This window comes from Topomyia yanbarensis, chromosome 3, assembly GCF_030247195.1.
Source record: "Topomyia yanbarensis strain Yona2022 chromosome 3, ASM3024719v1, whole genome shotgun sequence".
NCBI classification, from domain to species: Eukaryota; Metazoa; Arthropoda; class Insecta; order Diptera; family Culicidae; genus Topomyia; species Topomyia yanbarensis.
The window spans coordinates 287,124,100-287,145,688 of record NC_080672.1 but is presented as its reverse complement, the minus strand read 5'-3'; the positions used below and the strand labels follow the sequence as shown (position 1 = coordinate 287,145,688).

The 21,589-nt window shown below is 35.9% G+C and overlaps 1 protein-coding gene across 1 annotated transcript in view; it reads right to left on the bottom strand.

Annotated features, from left to right (window-relative positions):
* Positions 1 to 13,230: 13,230 nt before the first annotated feature.
* LOC131689507 (mucin-2-like) overlaps positions 13,231 to 21,589 on the bottom strand; it is a 65,685-nt gene continuing 57,326 nt past the window's right edge. The window contains exons 2-3 of the mRNA XM_058974645.1: positions 15,514 to 16,619; positions 13,231 to 15,451 (exon numbers count right to left, since the gene is read on the bottom strand). Of these exons, the coding sequence (XP_058830628.1) occupies positions 14,986 to 15,451; positions 15,514 to 16,619 (1,572 nt within the window). The 3' untranslated portion in view covers positions 13,231 to 14,985. The remainder of the gene's footprint in view (positions 15,452 to 15,513; positions 16,620 to 21,589) is intronic.

Here is a 21,589-nt window from a genome sequence, read left to right as displayed (position 1 = left end):
AAAAGCTTCAAAGTGAAGTTGAATGCTCAAACTGATGACCTTATTTTCAGATAATTGATTTGTGCTGATCAAAAAACATGTTTATTGCTTTTAATTTACTTGCATGACTCATTTCAGAAGATATTTTTTGTATGCGGCACCTTCTTTTATTTCGAAATCTAGGCCACTTTGAAATCGATAACTGCTAAGCGGTGCAACTTTCGTCGACTTCAACAGATGGTAAATGTAAGAAACCCCATTAACAACAGTAAATCAAAGCGAGAACACCAGTAAATCCGAACAGGTTGCTCGCATTTCCACTCTTGCTTTTCTGTAAATTGGTTTCGACCTTTATGTCGTTTGCCTACTATTCTCTAATGCATACCAACGCTCCTTGCTTTCCTGTAAACTATGGAGTTTTGCAGAATTTTCCGATCACCAATAATTACAAATCGCCCAATTTTAACCAGTTCACCAACTCTAAAATTGTTAGCTACTAAATCGCTGTTCGTTCTTTTATGGATAAAGGTTTAAGAACAAACCAAATACAGACATGACTTAGACCATAGTCTTATAACGCGCCACCTAATGAATAATGGAAGCAAATCAGAATGTCGCGAATAAAAAAATCATAGCAAATTTTTACGTCTCTTACGCTATATGTGAGTATTTTGAAATTTAGTACAAGATTGTTAAAATTTAATTTCGACAAAATAGTGCAGGAATTTAAACATACCGTTCAGTACAACGCGAGCTAGTTAACTTTTAGAATTATTATGATGATGGCCCCAACTCATTTCCCCACAAAGGTCTTAGTTCAACGATTTATCCAGAAGGTAACTAATATAATTAAAAGTCATCTTGCCGACCGATATTTTGATACAGGTCTCCCTAGAGAGTTCACATATTTTTCATAAAAAATTGTATGGTACCGAAAATACCGGTACTGGCTTTTGTTCAGTACCGGTATTACGGTACCAAAAATGGGTCGGTATTCCCGGGATTTTCGGTACCGGTATTACCGGTACCACAACCCTATTGGGGATTGAACCCAGATGAGCTACGTACAAAGCAATCGATTTACCAAATACGCTATGCCCCCGTGCACAGTTGACCACTTCGCTGATGCCATTTAAAACTAATATTTACGAAAAATCTCACGATATTGAATGAAAACTAGACGATAAGATCATATTATTCAGACTTTGCATCTACCAGCCATACAAAATGAGAGATTAGACAGTCGATCAATGGCTTTGTAATTTTGAATGTGTATAAAATTACTCTTTACTATTTTATTTTTATCATAAAAGTTATATAGTATGCAAGTGAATAAAGTTTCGCTTTTCGTTTGAAAACATAATTAAACGCATTTCTTTATACTTCATATATATATATATATATATATATATATATATATATATATATATATATATATATATATATATATATATATATATATATATATATATATATATATATATATATATATATATATATATATATATATATATATATATATATATATATATATATATGAAGTATAAAGAAATGCGTTTAATTATGTTTTCAAACGAAAAGCGAAACTTTATTCACTTGCATACTATATAACTTTTATGATAAAAATAAAATAGTAAAGAGTAATTTTATACACATTCAAAATTACAAAGCCATTGATCGACTGTCTAATCTCTCATTTTGTATGGCTGGTAGATGCAAAGTCTGAATAATATGATCTTATCGTCTAGTTTTCATTCAATATCGTGAGATTTTTCGTAAATATTAGTTTTAAATGGCATCAGCGAAGTGGTCAACTGTGCACGGGGGCATAGCGTATTTGGTAAATCGATTGCTTTGTACGTAGCTCATCTGGGTTCAATCCCCAATAGGGTTGTGGTACCGGTAATACCGGTACCGAAAATCCCGGGAATACCGACCCATTTTTGGTACCGTAATACCGGTACTGAACAAAAGCCAGTACCGGTATTTTCGGTACCATACAATTTTTTATGAAAAATATGTGAACTCTCTAGGGAGACCTGTATCAAAATATCGGTCGGCAAGATGACTTTTAATTATATTAGTTACCTTCTGGATAAATCGTTGAACTAAGACCTTTGTGGGGAAATGAGTTGGGGCCATCATCATAATAATTCTAAAAGTTAACTAGCTCGCGTTGTACTGAACGGTATGTTTAAATTCCTGCACTATTTTGTCGAAATTAAATTTTAACAATCTTGTACTAAATTTCAAAATACTCACATATAGCGTAAGAGACGTAAAAATTTGCTATGATTTTTTTATTCGCGACATTCTGATTTGCTTCCATTATTCATTAGGTGGCGCGTTATAAGACTATGGTCTAAGTCATGTCTGTATTTGGTTTGTTCTTAAACCTTTATCCATAAAAGAACGAACAGCGATTTAGTAGCTAACAATTTTAGAGTTGGTGAACTGGTTAAAATTGGGCGATTTGTAATTATTGGTGATCGGAAAATTCTGCAAAACTCCATAGTTTACAGGAAAGCAAGGAGCGTTGGTATGCATTAGAGAATAGTAGGCAAACGACATAAAGGTCGAAACCAATTTACAGAAAAGCAAGAGTGGAAATGCGAGCAACCTGTTCGGATTTACTGGTGTTCTCGCTTTGATTTACTGTTGTTAATGGGGTTTCTTACATTTACCATCTGTTGAAGTCGACGAAAGTTGCACCGCTTAGCAGTTATCGATTTCAAAGTGGCCTAGATTTCGAAATAAAAGAAGGTGCCGCATACAAAAAATATCTTCTGAAATGAGTCATGCAAGTAAATTAAAAGCAATAAACATGTTTTTTGATCAGCACAAATCAATTATCTGAAAATAAGGTCATCAGTTTGAGCATTCAACTTCACTTTGAAGCTTTTTTCGATTTTTTTAAAAAAATATTCTAGTACCGGTACTTTACCGGTACTACCGGTACTGAGGGCTTCAGTACCGTAGTACCGGTTCTCGCCAAAAAGGGTCGGTACTGCGAACCCTAATCCCCAACCCCGCACATAGCGTTAGATTTTTCGAAAAGAGATTTTTCTAACCCGAAAAGAAGCGAATAACCCTAAGGTTAGAACATCTATAATCAAAATAAAAAAAATGACAACTATTGCTGTTATTCATCAAATGTATTCTCGATATATTCTCGCGAAACATTCTCTCTAGTGCAACGAAAAACATTTACACAGACTCAGCAATGTAGATCAAGGCATTATCGAGTTTTATGATAGTGTAGTTTACGAAATACTTCAAAAATACTGCATTCATTCAAACTACAAGTCACTAGATGTTTACACAGAACTCCCAGAGAGAATAGGGAGAGAGACGAATAGTGAAAATCAGTCAAAACAGCAACATTCCCTTTATTATGATTTCAACACTAGCATTTTGGCAACCGCTTCCACAGGCAGCACTTTAAACGACTCCTATTATATTTAGAACAGTATGGTGATCGTTTGATCTGTTGTCGCCGATTTATCCTAAAAAACATTCATTAAACTCTAAAAGAAGAAAATCAGTCGATTTATTAGATTATCGGGATTCAATTCATGCAAAATAGTTGCTGTAAAAACAATTATCCGGAGCGGGATGGTGCTTTTGTAAAAGTTCCAACGCATACTATCAAGCATTCAATTCGTGTAGACGCTCACCGAAAGTTCTTTGAACCTTAAACATGAGTAATATTTTTTTACTTTGCTCGATTGGTTTGGTCAATAAGATATTTTTGGCTTCACACTATTCGTCTCACTCGTCTCACTCCCTATTCTCTCTGAGAACTCCTAGTTACCAGACAAAATAACTTAATTGAGATATCTGACGTTTAAAATACACACACTGAGAACTCGCTTTTTATACTACCGTCCTCCCTTTAAGCCCACAAGCGCTTTGTTTTCCTCCCAATTCGCCGTGTAAACGATTTGTTTTCCTCCCAATTCAAACGTCAAAACGATGCAATACACACGCAGCTGGATAAGTCTATAAACCGTGCAGCCACATTTAATTTTTGTTTCTCTCCGAGTGTCTTTATATTTAAAACATTGTCTTTGAGTTGTACTAATTAAGCATTCCGTGAGACGTTTCTGATCTGCTGATTATTAAATTTTCTTGTTTTGACGATTCTCGGGTGGGCTCGATGTCCGACAAAATTGTCGGTTGGATCCAACATCAAACGAATAGGACCAACGAAAGATTTTTGTCGGATTGAATTTTCTGTTTGCAGCAGCAGAAAGCACAACAAAGTAAATTTTGTTGACAAAACCAACCGGTGTATTGTCTTCTTATCACTGGTCTTGTGGAATGCCTAGTAGAAAATTGCTATTAGGCATTTAATGCAGTATGTGTGGATAGATTTGTATTTATTTGAAATTTTATTTGAATGGGGTTGTCCCACAAAAATGGAAAAGGATAGCCAGAAACAATTAAGTTTTAATTTAACCGAAGAACCATTTTAGTTAATTGAAGTTCACATGAATGAAAACATTGTTGGTGAAAATTTATATCTGTAGCTGCGTACCCCTTCCAAGACCGCAGTAAATAGCATCTGTGATGTAAGTATTTAGATAACTTTTGCATCATTTCAGATTTTGAACGTGTTCGTTGTTTTGAATATCAAATCAAATTCTAATTCAAATTGAAATTTCTCTATTGTTCCATGTATTATCGTGAAACTGATTACAATTTTTAGACACATTTTTTTGAATGATTTGTTCTATGGAGTCTACCATACACTTAACATTATGACATATGTCCTCTCAAATGTTTATAAATAGTGGAAACAAACGGAAATTATTTGGTCATAGGTTAATTGCTTTTCGTCAACCAGGGCAGAATATTGGTGTATTGATACAGAAAATGTTGAATAAACCTTAGTTCAATCCATCCTTTTTATTCTGTTCAGGTACGCGTCTAGTTTTAAAAGATCTATCACTAAAAAAAAATCCTCGAAATGATTTGATCAATCATCTCTCGGTATCACTTAAAATGGTTTATTTTCCACGGAGGCGGATCCAGAAAACCTTTTCGGGAGGGGTTTGAAATATCGATTTTATAATAAACATTGTACAATTCGTAATACGTAATAACCTTTTTAATAGTTTTGTTTGTCAAATTTGGTTTGAATGAAAACTATAAACTAATTTAAAATTTCTCAACAAGTAAAAAAATTCGGAGGGGGTCCGGACCCCCAGAACCCTTCCCCTGGATCCGCCACTGATTTTACATTCTATATGCTTGATGGCACAAGAAAAGAGTAATAATTATCATAATAATCGTAATACGTTCTCCACATGAATCTAAAACGAAAACGTGGGGACGTCATGCTCGATTGAATTCATCATTTGCAGCGATTAGTTGGCTTACATTAGTATCTTCGCTTAACTATGAATATAAGAACTATACTAACCACTGGTTTGTTTTGTTTACATAGTTTATTGTGGTTAAATCAGGCTCATGCTAGGCGTTCAGCCTTTGTTAAAATCAAAATTACACAATGCAATAGCATGGGTGACATGGGCCTAGAAGCGGCTAGGCCCATCGTATGTTGACTGCTGTCAAAGCCTGTAAATCTCCATAGCGGATCTCAGGAATGACACCCTCCTGGGTTAAATACATCATCTTCATATCGATATACAGATTTTTTTATTTAAATGTATACTAACCATGATCGCATATTTGTCCCATTTTTTATGGGATTTTCTATTTTTATGGGACTGATTGGCGATCATAGGCAGTATACTGGTATTACACAAAACCATCTGAGAACACTGAATGGAAAATTTATTTTAAACACTTCATCTACGTAGTGCGAGTCTACGAATAATTATTAAATTTTAATACGATTATGAATGTACAAATCAGCAGATAAATATCGAAGGATTGTGCAGTACAGCGCCAATCATACCCAGTAAGATTAGCCAAAACGGATGTTCTGAGTATTTCCCAAGTCATGTTGGTAACTATTCGGTGTATAAAAAAGAGATTATAACTACTAGAGGGAGCAAAGCGCTACTGTCTCCAAGTATTCACGGACTGAAACATGGTACTACATGGTAATTTCAGCAACGTTTTGGAATGTTTTTACCAGAATAGCTTCCGTCTTGTTGGAAGCTGCTGTAATCAAACCTGGCAAGCGAATGAACCTTTTTCAGCTTTGGAAGGCCGTTCGGCTAACTCGGGTGATCGATATTGAGTCACAAGCCTTTACCACCCGAAACGATAGGCGCTTAATAGACGTTGGTGCTATTTTCGACGGATCAATTTATATAGCGATTAGCCTGCAGTGGGTACTGAACATTCGAAATGCGCATGCGATGTGGACATGGCTGGTTTAAAGTTTCTGCTTGGCAACAACTGTGATGGATGTAAGTTCACAACTATCGGGTGATTTTGCTGATTGTTTATTATATTTTTTTATTTAACCTTTTTCAGAGGGGGAGCTACTGCCATGGGCAAACAGAGGCCCACAGCTTATCAGGGGAGTTAATTGGCTTCCTTCTATGCAATTCGTGGACTGCCGCATCATGTACGCTCAACATTCACTGATTGCAGCGAAAACTATACAAACATTCAGTACAATATTATTGATTTAAGTGAGTACAATATCTCATGCACATGTGCAAACCTTTGGTTTCAAAGTAATAATTTTTAATGATGATATCATTTTAAATTTACAATAGCATAGAAAAGAGAAAGCTATTTCATAAAATCATTCAGCTGTCACGTGCATGTGAAATAAATTTAGTTCAGTTTTAAACATGATTAATGGTGTTTTTCATGGAATATTATATAAAGAAATTCATAAACAAATTAGTAAATTGAGAATTTTTTTAGTTGTATCAAATAATAACTAACAAAAAACAAAATCAACTAAGCATTTCGACGCTGAGCCTAATATTCGTTTTCCGTGTAACCATATTGATTGCATTCAAATGGACTTCAACTGAATTAAAATCAATGCGAAATGTAAGTCTAAAAAGTAGCAATTTCATTTGTTTTAATCAATAGAAAAAACGCTGCATTCAACCAAAGCTGTCTTATATTTAAAATATTCACATTCCAAATTTAACTATGAAAGATTTTAAATTCAAAAACAGAATGGCTTTAAATTCAAAACTGACATTTTTTAAATCAACTGAAGAAAAAACTAGATAGAACAAAATAATCTCCCTAAAATTAACATAACCGCACTAGAAATTCAACTAAAAAATAGTTGATTTTAAAGCGAAAAAGTTTTGAATTTAGAGGATATATTGGTTGAAACCAACAAAAATAGCACTAAATTCAGCAAAAACTGCAGTTGAGAAGATGGACAATGTGTCTCCGCTAAAAGTGACAGCATCTTTTTCTCGCCAAATCAACAGAAAAATCAGAAATTTCAACTAGCATTTTAGCTCTATTCAGGAGGATCGAGAGCAACTAATCAAAATCAGCAAAATGAGAATTTACTTAGTTGTCCTAAATAATAACTAATTGAATTCAGAAAATCAACTAAGGTTTTCGCTTTTGAGCTGAATTTTGGTTCTCCGTGCAGTGATAATACGATACATGCACTGCCACCTAGCGGCAAAAATGCGAGTTAGTGGGTTTTCTCCATGTAAATTATCGAAAAATCCCATACAAACTTCAGGCACGTTGGTCCGATAGTTAGACTTGCCCGATTTGCTTCAAATTTGGTGCAAGTTCTCCTGGTGGGACTAGAAATCGAATCAGGGGTGGGCCGATTGCGTTTTAAAAAATTCATTAATTTCCTGGGCAGTTTAAAGCACAGCCTTATGACTGCACTACAATTCGGAAAACTGCAGAAAGGACTAGACACAGCAATGATTTAAATAGGATTATTTTATAAATTACTTGATAAATTTATTCTCAGTTCCAAATATTATATTTGAATCCGAAAACAAGAAAATATTTGCATATATTTTAGTTTACTCAAAAATTCTCTAGCGAAGTAGGAACTATTTAACTTGAATTATATTTTTTTCCTCATTTCATTTGTTTGCAAAAGGCCCACCTTGCCCCACTTTTTTCTCTTCGTGGTTATAAAGTTAAAGGTTTTTACTAGTCACAAACAAAATTCCAGCTGCCGCCATCTGCCGCTTCGTGGGTTATTACAAATTTTGTGGAACATAATTTTTTAATATTTTTGATGAAAACAACCTTAAAATGTCATGATAACATTTATCACACTTTTAGGCATTTTTATTATTGTATATTTTCGAAGATTTAGCAATAAAACATTTATTTCTAGATATATTTTTCATAAACAAATGTTAAAATTCATTTTCTCGAGTATTTTTTATATGTCATGTAGCGCCATCTACATGGGTTATAAAGTATAAGTGTTTTCAGCACATGTGTTAGAAATATCAAAACAAACAACTTTGCCGAAGAAAGTTTTTTGATAGAACACCTCTATCAAAAGATAGAACTGATCTAGATCAGTTTCTACTTATCTAGATTAAACCAAAGTTGTCAAAATAATGATCATTTCCATCTAAGATGCTTTGATAAAGACACTAATCCTCCAGGATACATACCCAAGGCGGTAGAGGATTTGAGCGTCGAAAGCTTGCCCCACTGTACGACGTAAAATCATGAATAAAATTGAATTTGCATATTTTTTCTTTCATCTCATTTCATTTCACATATGATTAAAAATCTTCAAGGATTTTTAATCATATCACATTTTTGAAGTCGTAAATTGAAAATCCAAACTTTAAAAATAAGGTTCCATTTTTGGCACGGTTCCGGTTTTGGCAACTGAAGAAAATAAAATTGTTGCCAAAAACGGAATCCTACTGTACAAGAGAACTGTAGAATATCATTGTATGAAGTGTTACTATAGTAGCAAAACAATCCTTTCATTGCAATTGCTTATCGATAGCTCATATAACAGCTTGATCCATCATTACTCCGCGAATGAAATCAGATAGCTGTATGATATGGGGCCATCTATATACCACGTGGATAATTTAGGGGAAGGTAGGGGTCACGAGAATATTCACGGTTGTTCATGGGGAGGGGGAGGGGTGGTAAATGTTCACGTGGACTAGTAACGACAATGATATTGTTTGTTGTCTTTTATAAGACAATGAAATAAATTTGTATCGTCATTGTTGAGAGCACTTACCTTGAAGTTTTTTCAAGATTTTGAACTAGTCAAAGTGCTTATAACAGCTTAGTTTGTGAGTGTGCATACATCTGTGAAAATTGAAAACATCGATGGCTACTATCATCAAAAAATCAGAGAAAATTGAACAAAACAAAATTCGACAAAAAATTCTGCTTGAATCACTTGATTTGATCTTCTGTAACCTGGTCCTACTAATTTTTCGTTACTTACTTACTTCTTTTTGTTACTTACTTACTTCAATTTTGTGGTATTATGATGAATCTTTAAAACGTGAATATAAAAGATTATAATGTTGATCAGAAATGAAATATTTCCATGGAAACTTAACAAAAGACTAAAGAAGTGTATGAAATTTTGAGTTTGAACGATTTTCATTAAGTCCTTCTGCGTCATAGTAGTCTAACAGATTGGAAAATTTGAAAGTGTGATTTGAGTACAAGAAAAACCTTGAAGCTGTATCGTTCGATGAACAGAAGTCCTCGATTTTATCCAAAAAGTTATCAAAATATAATCACGTAATAGATTAAAACTCACCGCAAATAAGACAAACTTCACAAAACTAAGGAAATTCACTTATTATGTTCGAAAACTGTCTCCCACGATTTCTACAAAACAATATGACATGTAACATATGAAAACATATTTTACATAATTTGAGGTAAAAAACGAGAGACGGCGCAATATGCCTAAAACAAACGAAGAAAAAGGAACTTACGCTTTCCGCGGTCCAAAAAATTTACAGGCTGAAATTATTGTTATCAGAAATCTTGAATCATTTGGATAGACAAGTTCTAATATTACCCCACATTTAATTCTTTCAAAATTCTTCCATTTACTTGTTTAACAGAATTCTGACAGAAAGTCCCTTATATATTATTAAACAAGCCCTAGAAAAAAATGGAATCGAGACGGTTCAATAAGTTGACCCAGAGAAACACAAAAATTGGCATTAACAAACATCAATTTTTGTCCGTTACGATTAATTTGTAATTTATTATGTGATCTTGTAACTGAAAAAGGTACCATTTATCTGCATAATTTTGATTAATTGGAATAATCTAGTGTATAACAACATCGAAGAAGCTTTCCAACATAAAACAGCACATCTTTCGATGTAATAATTTTACTGATTTAATCTCCTAGAAGACGAATTTCGCGCCAACTCGAACAAATGTTGGCAGCACCCTCTCAGATTTTAACTTTCTGTACATGAGACTTTTGTCACAAAAGCCACTTTGCATACTTTCCTTTTCCAAATATGATTTAGAATGTCTTTTGAAAAAGGGTCAAAAATTTTTTACCAATTTTTTTCAAATATCTATAGTCTAAAAATGACAAATCCTACAAAAAATGTTGTAGAAGTGATTTTTACAAAATTAGTCAAATTTTTTAATAAAAATATTGAAAAAATTCTTCATCGACTTCTACACTGAAAAAAAAAACGATTTTAAAAATTTAAAGTCGATTTACAAAAAAACCATCTTTGATTTGGATGAAATTTTGTTCCAGGATAGGTAATTATGTTCCCTACCTACCGTCCAAAATTCAAGTTGAGCACTTTTAAGGAAAAAAAGTTATTTGAAAAAAACTTTTACTTGTCCAAACTGAATTGTATTTTCGAAAACTAAACCAATGAAAGTCATAATCATCTCAGAATTCAATGTTAAAATCGCGATAACCGCCACCACAAGTTCAGAGACCGCTCTCCTCAATACGCCGGAGATGGCCCTTCTACGTATAATGATTCTACATGACCCGAGGTATCACCCGAATGAAGTCTTGACCCTCATCCATTCTCTTGGACCAAGGTTTGTTGATACCTTTGAAATTCCTAAACTTCCATCGCTCCACAAAATTTTCCAATTTTCGAGCGTGCTCTGAGAAGAAATATTTAAAAACTCGTTGAAGCTACGCGATCCTTCATAAATATCACCTTCTAATGCCTAAATATCCAACTTCTCATTATCATTGTAATCCAAGTGTTCGCCTTCTCATTACTTGGAATGAAGCACTGCGAAAGAATTCAAACTAAGGTAATCTGCTATGATAATATAATAATTAATATCCACACACCTAGAAAAAAATCGTGTAAATTTACGTCTCCTGACCATGACATATACGAGCATCAAAAATGACATAGTTTTACGTTTGATTTTAATTTTACATGTCGTTGAATTTTGCGAGTCACGTAATTTCGCTCTACATATGGCGTTTTTATACAGTGTTGAAGTGGAGTTGACGTTTTTTCAGAAAACTTGATCAATTGTGTATGAACGGTTCTGCGCAAAAGTACATTAAAGCTCCGAATAACCCCAACCCTGTTCCAATTCGGACCACCCATTTCTGATCGATTTTTTGCAATAGAAATGAAATCCTATTTAGGCCAAAGTTATTCCTATTTGATTTTCACTAAATTTCGAATTGTGAAGGGAAAAGTTCTCTTTGATAGATCAAGCTTTGAAGTAAATATACAATAAAAAGTAAGAGCTGGGCCCAATTACCTAAAAATAGGTTATGAGCTATAACGCCGAAATCTGTCAACCTATTTGCGAAAAACTGTGTTTTTCTAAAAGCTCGACCGACTGCGCACAATTTCATCTCAAAGGGGTTTTCGCGATCGCGAATCAGATCGTATATACGGCAAAAGGTCCGAATTGGACTAACCCGTGTTCTATTGGTCACACACCGATTAAACGAAAACAGTTGATAGTCTCGCCCAAAACAAGATATTAAATAAAAGATAGTATCCAACAGATCCAAAATCACACTAATGCATTTGACTTATTATATTATTGTTGCCAACAAAAATCTTGTTTTTTGGCTTACACATTTTTCAAAAAAAGTGCTCCGAAACAACATTCGCCCCTAGCGTGCGCACACGAAAACTGAGAACCGCAAAATTTTGTGAGATAGAACAGAGCTACATGACAGCCATAATAATGATATATACGCTTTTCATAATATTACTCTAGCTGAGAAACAGCTGGGGGTCCGAGTTGGCCAGCGCACAGTGGTCCCAAAGAACAAAAAAAGATGGGTGGGTAAAGTCAGAGACATAACCGGAGTGAAGTAGAATACACTTTAGGCTGTTAATACAAATACTACAATTTTGACAATATTCTGATATTCTGATTGAAGCCAGTTATTTCGTTATTTCTAATGGAAATACCGAAATATCGGTACACGTACATCGAAATCTAAAATATTCGAACATATTTATCGTCATATGGTAACCCTGAAAAGAATATTTAACGAAAGTGAAACCATTCATTTGGCAACAGTAGAAAATCGGATATACTTGTACCGTTATTTCACTATTTCCTTTAGAAATGCCGAAATAACTTATTTGAGTAAAACCTTTCAGAAATTAGTAAAAATTGCAACATTCGTATTAAGAGCGTAATGTACATGCTACTTCATTACGGTAATGTCTCTGACATTACCTCCCTATATTTATAATCTAAAACAGAAAAATTGTTCTGAAAACCTAATAAATGCATAACCTAAGGCGATTAAAAGCTACATTTTTTTAAATCCCAATAGAAAACAAAATTATGGCGAGAAGCTGAGCAGGGGCTGGTACTGACATTAGAATGCGAGATGCGAGAAACCTGTTTGCAGCATATCAAATGGGGCCTGTCAGAGTAATTGCAGGCAGTCGATCTGCTCAGCTTTCACTCTGACATCATCCCTTTGATTTGCAGTTTTCTGTTGGGATCCGTCCTCAACGGAGTCGGACCAATATTAGCGATGGAAACAAATTTTGCACACGTACTCAGAAAATCCCGATCTCACTCACCGTGCCATTAGCAAGAAGCTGGTAAGTTATGTTTAGGAACCGAAAATGTGGCCAATATGGATCCCCGTATAGTGAGAAGGATTACAAGCGGATAATCGAAGCTTTCAAAAGGAATCCCAATAGTTCAGCGCGAGACGTGGCTGCATTTTCTAGCAGAAGAGCAGACCACTGAAAGTGCAACACCAGTGCAATCCATTGTCCCAGTGTTTGTCAATGAAAAGCGGCATAGGTCACCATTTTGTTGTCATCGGAGTCATGTCTTGTACATAATTTTTGGAACTATAAAGTTAAGAAATAATTGAATATGCAAAAGTAATTATTGCATTATTATAAATACCACCTTGAGTTCTTTATTGAATGTCATTGTTTGAACACGTCGGTTACTTGAAAATATTTCGTATGTCTGCTATTCTTCTGCTGAACCTATTGTACGTTTTGTAGCGAACCCGTCACCTGGATAACTTTGGCGAAAGGATCTGTCACGACACACTATGTCTAAGAAAGGTTTTAATGTGCTGCTGCAGAGTCTTTTACCCTATTTTTAAACAATTTAAAAGTGATTTTAAAAGACATGGCAGATGATTTAGATGAATTGCCCACATTGAACAAAACATGTCGCTTCTGAATTTTCCAAATATGCTTATGTTAAACTTGTTTCCGCAGAATCTTTTGTGTATCTATGTACTACATTCACTTTTTTCTAAACTACTATCTGCTAACACAGCGTTATACTTTGTATAAACAGCCGACTGTTGAGTATTTTATGTTACAAAAACTATACGATCCAAGATGATTAACAATTCTCTCCAGAAATGATTACAACGATAACACTCAAATATCTTACATCTTTACTTGTTGAACTTACCCAGCGAAACAAGGCAAATTAATAAAAATACGTTTATTAATCATACAGTTAAGACCTTGTCCACTAAGCTACAGATATTCTTCCCCATATGTTTCTGCTTTGAAATGAGTTGTGGTTTATTCTTAATCCATATGCCTGAAAAGAATGCATACTACACGCTAATAAACGGTTGAAAAATAACTGAATGTAAACAGCAGTGTTCGGTTGCCTATCAATCCATAGGAATAAGCTCCTAGAGTTGAAGAGCCAGTGCTCTGTCCAGGGGCGGATCCAGAAAAAAATTCGGGAGGGGTTCGAAATTTTAATTTAAAAATGAGTATTGTACAATTCGTAATACGAAATAATCTTATTTAATAAACATCAACTTTGTTGGTTCACTTTGGTTTGGAATGATTTTGAGTGTGAAACTAATATAAAATTGAAACTAATGTAAAATTTTTCAACAAGTAAAAAAATTTCGGAGGGGGTCCGGACCCCCAGGACCCTCCCCCTGGATCATCCACTGGCTCTGTCGTGTTCTTGGGTGAACTTAAAATTAGGGAATTCATAATTAAGAATTGTTTAAAACAAATTAAACTGGAAGTTTCTGTCACTCATATTTTGCATACATATCTATTGAAGAAAACTATAATTAGAATATGTAAGAGATTTACATGGAAGCAATACCGAAATAGTAGCAAATCTTTTATTTATTGTGGAAAAAACAATTTTGAGAGCAGTGAATACTGGAAAAATATCTGTTCAAAGTGAAAACGCTGGCGAAAGTTACTCTAAAAAGCTACACCGAAGCAAAAAGTTTGAAGACGAATGGCAGTAATTAGACAGCTTCCGTATGATGGATCTGTCAAATTTCTGGCACCTCTCTGCAAACACTTCTACTCTCTTCGACTCTTGAGAATACCATCGGAATGTAATTTCGAAAAGATTACACCACGCTAGGGAAGTTCCATATACTTTTTCTTCGAATGTACCGCATTTAAATTGTCCTCCCTGTGAGAATGGGTAAAATGTTTTATACAGGGACTATTTGATTCATGTTAAATTTGTACGCTAAAGAGTATTATTTAGTAGTTCTGCGCAAAAACTGCACTACAAGCTCGGCACATTCGTTTTTTTCATTTTGCAGCTTCCATCTGTTGAATTGAAGGGCAAGCTTCATATCACTTTGTTGTCCATGACCATCACTTAGACCAGATTCTCCTCCGGAGGAAGGATTTCAGTAGGGACCGGCGATCGTTTGTAAGTGGCAGTGGCTGGAAGATAAGCGTTGGTCGGTGTACAGACGGTGATTGTTTCGGTCAATCTCTGAGTGACGGTTTCCGTCCGAACGCTGGTGGATACGCCTTTGTCGGGCAGATAGGTGTTGGCAGGTTTGCAGACGGTTTGTGTCGTCGGTTGCAAGGTGATGGTCGAATAGATCGTAGGAGTTGAAGTAAGCGTTGGGGTAACGGTGACGGTGGTCTTATCGCGAACAGTGATGGTTTGTACCGGTGCAGATACGGTAGTGGTGCTTGTTGCCTGTGGAGTTATCGTACGGGTGATAGTGTTGGTGGAGGCTGCGGTGGTAGTGATTACGCTGCTTGGAGTCAGCGTACGGGTGACCGTGGTTGTTGGGACGGACGTCTGAACAACAAACGTAGGTGTGATTGTTCTAGAATAGAGGATTAACGATTATATTCAACATCTCTTTGGTGCACCGAAGTAATAACTTACCTGGTAACGGTTGTTGTTTCGGCAGTGTTTTGAACCAGATAGGTTGGAGTGATCGTTCGGGTTTGGGTGTTAGTTGATGTCAGTGTGTATAGATGGGTGAATGTAGGGGTGATTGTTCTATCTATTGTTACCGAATCCACGTAGGAAAGTCTCGTTGAAGTAGGTGTTACAGTTCGGTTCACTGTTACCGAAGCTACGTAGAATAAATTGGTTGATGTCGGAGTAACGGTTCTGTTTATAGTGGCAGCTGCCTCGTAGAAGAGGTTGGTACTGGTTGGTGTTACCGTTCTGTTAACAGTTTCCGAAGCTGCGTAGAATATGTTGGTTGAAGTGGGAGTGACGGTTCGGTTAACAGTTACTGATGGATTATAGAATAGATTCGTGGAAGTCGGTGTTACAGTTCGCGTAACTGTGACGGAATCGAGGTATACTAAATCAGTGTATGTCGGAGTAATAGTTCTAGTGATGGAGACTGATGGAAGATAGCTCAAGAAGGTGGACGTTGGAGTGATTGTTCTAGTTAACGAAGTACTACTGGCTGTGACGATGTTCGTGATCGTCGGAGTAACAGTACGAGTATTAGTTACGAAAGGTGTTTGACTGATTACAATTGTAGTGGTCGGAGTTATCGTACGAGTTGATACTACTGGTGGTCCTCGGGAAGTAATTGTTGATGTTAATGGAGGTACGACAACAGTCGTTGTATCGGCTGGAGGCAGATAAGAATTCGTAGCACCACAAAACGGTGTCAAGCTCGTCGTTATTGTTTCCGTCTTCGTCTCCGTTTCCGTAAGCTTTTGCACTTCCGTTTCTGTAATCAGTTTAGTTTGGGTGGAAGTGATGTACTCCGTACGTGCTTCCCATGGGCACGATGGTTTGTCATACGTATAACCGCAAACATCGGGTCCGCCTTCGCATTGGTTGGATGGTTCGGGGAATGGCACTATGGGTTTATCATTTGAGTAGCCTCCAAACACCGAGTCTGGTTCGCTCTGTTCGATGACGTTTTTGAACTGCTGCGCAACAGGGTCTAGTCCGAGTTCCAGCAATGGAATATCGGCTCGGCAGACAGCCAGGAATGATACGATTGCCAGCAGGCGGATATTCTGCGAGAAGAAGAAGAAGAAGAAAAAGATATGAATAAACAAGTTGAATTATTAAAAAAATATATTAAAAGAACATTTGGCTTTTGTATGAAAATTCATAACTTTTTTCAAGTGTATCTAAAATATTTGAAACGTAAATATTATAGCTCCTAATAATAAAAAACACTTAATACCTTCCAAGCCCTTGCTTATCGAATATCGTTATAATAAAAAGATAGGTGGGTAATATCAGAGACATAACTGCAATGAAGTAGAATATGTACACTTAACTGATTTGTGCCGTAAATTGTCATCGGAATCTCAAATAATTCGCTTGGGATTCATTTTTCATTAAATTCGGAAAAATATGATCTTGCTTAAGGTTGTGGAAAATGGAAGCACTTGAAAGCTATGAACATTTTCTCCAGAAAGATATTTACAAGGACTTCTTTGATAGTACTATTATTCACATCAATTTTTGAACTTTTTCGCTAATATCAGAAATTTGGTGGTTAAATACTCTAATTTATTTGCAACTTATGTGATTCTTAAAATGAAGTTATTTCTCATAAATAAAAGGCAATTATCTCTGTAAGGTTAATTCACACTTCTCTGATTCTTTTGAATTTCTGCGATATTAAAGATGGTCGGTTCGTAATCTCATTGTTAAGTTATATAAATTTGGTTTGACAATATTAAAGAGTTGTGTACATGACACGACCACGATGACATTAAAAATGTAGCTTTAACATAACTGAATTTCATCGCCCACCAAAACGCCCGCCTTCCAGTAGGCCCAAATCCAATTCAGTCTGCCCGTGCTTTTGAAATACCTAAAGAAGCATGATGCCAGATGCTCTAGTGATAAAAACACATCATATATATCCGAAATATGAAACGTGTAAGTCAATTGCCCTTTTACTCTATGTACCTAAGAACTACCAAAAAACCAACGCACACACAAGCATAAAAATATATTAATAATTTATCCCAACGCCACTGAAGCGTTGAACTCGATCCAAAACTCACCCACATTGCAAATCATCGTGTGTACAAGACACGAACCTATCGCATTTCTATACTCCTTTGTGTATGCAAAAGTTTCGAATAGCGATTTAAAATTTTCCATACACGGTGTTTTTGCATTTACACACACTCGCACCTGAGCGACGCTATCAGATACGCAGAGTTTACAAATAGAGGTGCTGCGTATCCATTTGAGTCATTAGTTGCTCGCATGCATACCAAACGAGCAACACCATGACTATAACGTTTAACTATGAGCGGGTTAATACCACTACTACCGAAAATCCATAGCGTCTACCACTTGTTATACCGTCCGGGCAATATAGTCATGATGTTACTCGTTTGGAATGCGAGCGACGAATGATTGAATCGGACACGCGGCACCTCTATCTATATACTAACCATATTTGATTTGTTCACTTAAGTGCGAGTGTGTGCAAATGCCAACGTTGCCGAAGACAGGGGTGCCAACCTTCCACATTTATCTGGATTCTTCACGATTTTTAAGGATCGTCCAGACATACACATTTATTTTTGTTTGTTCCAGATTTCAGAGAATTTGTCTAGACATATCCAGACAATATGCAAAATAGCAAAGGAAGCAACAATATTGCTTCGTTGATTCTTAAAACTTAAAATACAACATATTAAAATTTCTTAGCTGAAAATCACCTAAACTTTCCGAATTTCGAATAGCTGGAACAGCATAGCTTCTTTAAAAAAACTAGGAGTGGGTAATGTCCGGGACGTAACCGCGGTGTTGACGTAGGACTAAACTGGGGCATATCATATGACATTCATGGATAATTTGAGCCAATGCACTTTTTGAATGAATGTTTACTGGAAATTTCATGTCGAATGAGATTGCCATATTCACTGATTTTCTAGGACTTGCAAAAACCTTCGGGTTTGTAGATTAATTTGATAAACATTTGCTTATATGAATCACTGGTAAATGTATACAAGAATTGACAGGCGCAAACTCAATTCAAGTTATTAAATGGAACTTTCTAATTCAATTCTTTCTCCATTATGTTTTCATCCTAAAAAGAACGGTTTGTAGATAACTGTTTGGTGATACCAGACGAGAATCCTTGCTAACGATTCGAACCTTGCCCGAATTCGCTTCTGCTGCGTACATACACGAACATTCCCCTTTCGCAGCTCACATCGAATGAGCATTGTATATCGGAATGCGATCTCTTTTATAAACTTCTTAGTGCAGATGGTAGTCCATCCCTTTGTGCGACAAATGAAAATATGTTCATCATTCGTTTTGGCGTGGCATTCGCTTAGTAGCAGGGTTGCCACATTCACTAATGTTCTGGAAAGATTTGCATTGTAGATTAATTCGATAAACATTGGTTTATATGTGTCATTGATAAAGTACAGCAGACTTGACAGGTGCAAACTCAATCCAAGTTATTAAAAGGAGCTTTCTAAATAAATTCTTTCTCCATTATATTTTCATCCTAATAAGAACGGTTTGCAGATAACTATTTTTTGTGATACCAGACGATTACATACACCAGATGCGTACATACACGAACATTCCCCTTTCGCAGCTCACATCGAATGAGCATTGTATATCGGAATGCGATCTCTTTTATAAACTTCTTAGTGCAGATGGTAGTCCATCCCTTTGTGCGACAAATGAAAATATTTTCATCATTCTTTTTGGCGTGGCATTCGTAGCAGGGTTTCCACATTCACTAATGTTCTAGAAAGATTTGCGAAAACCTACGGGTTTGTAGATTAATTCGATAAACATTGGTTTATGTGTCACTGCTAAAGTACAGCAGACTTGACAGGCGCACACTCAATGCAAGTTATTAAATGGAACTTTCTAATTCAATTCTTTCTCCATTATGTTTTCATCCTAAAAAGAACGGTTTGTAGATAACTATGTTTGGTGATACCAGACGAGAATCCTTGCTAACGATTCGAACCTTGCCCGAATTCGCATCTGCTGCGTACATACACGAACATTCCCCTTTCGCAGCTCACATCGAATGAGCATTGTATATCGGAATGCGATCTCTTTTATAAACTTCTTAGTGCAGATGGTAGTCCATCCCAGTGATGCCACAAGTACAGATTTATCTAGAAAGGTACAGATTTTTGAAGCGTTTTTGGTACAGATTCTGTACGGTACAGATTACAGATTTTTGTAAAAAAGTACAGATTGGTACAGATTTTTTTAGATGACAGATGAGTAAAATAATTTAACCTTGCGATGCATCCCATAATGTGCACAAAGAGCGAAACACAAAAAAAGAGCGGCACAAGAACACTGCGATGTGGAGATCACCCGCCCAAAGAGAAACTTGAAAACGAAAAAGAGAAAGAGCTGTGCACCAAGAGATGCAATATTTCGCACATTGAGTCACCTTGAAGAGCCACTTTTTTGTGCCTCCCCTCACTGGCAAACAGGGAGGAAGGGGAATCAAACTATTCAGATTCAGATAAAGATTGATCGGAAGAACGTTTTTAAAATGTTTTTTGGTTGTCTTCTCTGCTTCCGTGCGCATGGGACCATGATGCATACTAAAGAGCCTCTTTATTTCTACTCTTTGAGGTGTGCGGCCATGGAGTAGAATGCACACATGGGAGCAAAACACATAGGAGTGAAGAGGTTTATTGTGAAAGAGAAGAGTCAAAATTTCTGGTTTGATTTCCCCAAATGAAAAATATGTATAAGAAAAATGATTTTTTCTAAGCAACCTTGTTATTGTTTCGGTACAGAATCCGGTACAGATTTTTCTATAGCAGAGTACAGATAGGAAAGATTTTTCAACTCCCGGTACAGATTTAATTGTGGCAACACTGGTCCATCCCTTTGTGCGACAAATGAAAATATTTTCATCATTCGTTTTGGCGTGGCATTTGCTTAGTAGCAGGGTTGCCACATTCACTAATGTTCTAGAAAGATTTGCATTGTAGATTAATTCGATAAACATTGATTTATATGTGTCATTGATAAAGTACAGCAGACTTGACAGGCGCAAACTCAATCCAAGTTATTAAAAGGAGCTTTCTAAATAAATTCTTTCTCCATTATATTTTCATCCTAATAAGAACGGTTTGCAGATAACTATTTTTGGTGATACCAGACGATTACATACACCAGATGCGTACATACACGAACATTCCCCTTTCGCAGCTCACATCGAATGAGCATTGTATATCGGAATGCGATCTCTTTTATAAACTTCTTAGTGCAGATGGTAGTCCATCCCTTTGTGCGACAAATGAAAATATCTTCATCATTCTTTTTGGCGTGGCATTCGCTTAGTAGCAGGGTTTCCACATTCACTAATGTTCTAGAAAGATTTGCAAAAACCACCATTCAAAGCACGGCTAATTAATGCTTTTACAAAATCATTTCTATCAAAATTTACGGTAAAATCTACGGAATCTACTACACAATTGTTTTAATTATTTCCCAACAAATCGCGCAAAAATCTGTTCCGTACAGCACAGCGCAAATAATTGACGTTGGAAAACAAATCGGCAACTTCAGCTGCCAAACACTTAGAAACGATCGAAGCATTTTTCCGTTAATATCACTTTTCGGACTCAAATTGTTGTAGGTATTTTATTGCTTCCGTCCAATTGGTCAGTTTATTGGTTTTATTGCACATTTTTCGGATATTATTATAGAAAATAACTAACCCGATAAGTGGGAAGTTATTTTCCAAAGCACGAAATGGAAATTTCAATTGTAATTCTTCTGAGAACGATTTTGTGGTCCTAATAAGGACCGTTTGTTGTGAATATTATTTCGCCGTTTCCCGCTCGGCATGATGATTATTCGCTTGGCATGGATAGCGCACAGATTGGTATTTTCCAACAAACTAACCAGGCAGGCCTCGCTGGCTTCTTAAAGGGCCATTACGGCTGAGCTCCGGAAGAGTAGGTTTTGAAATTCTGTGCAATCTCACGGACCAGGCACTGGAAGAGCA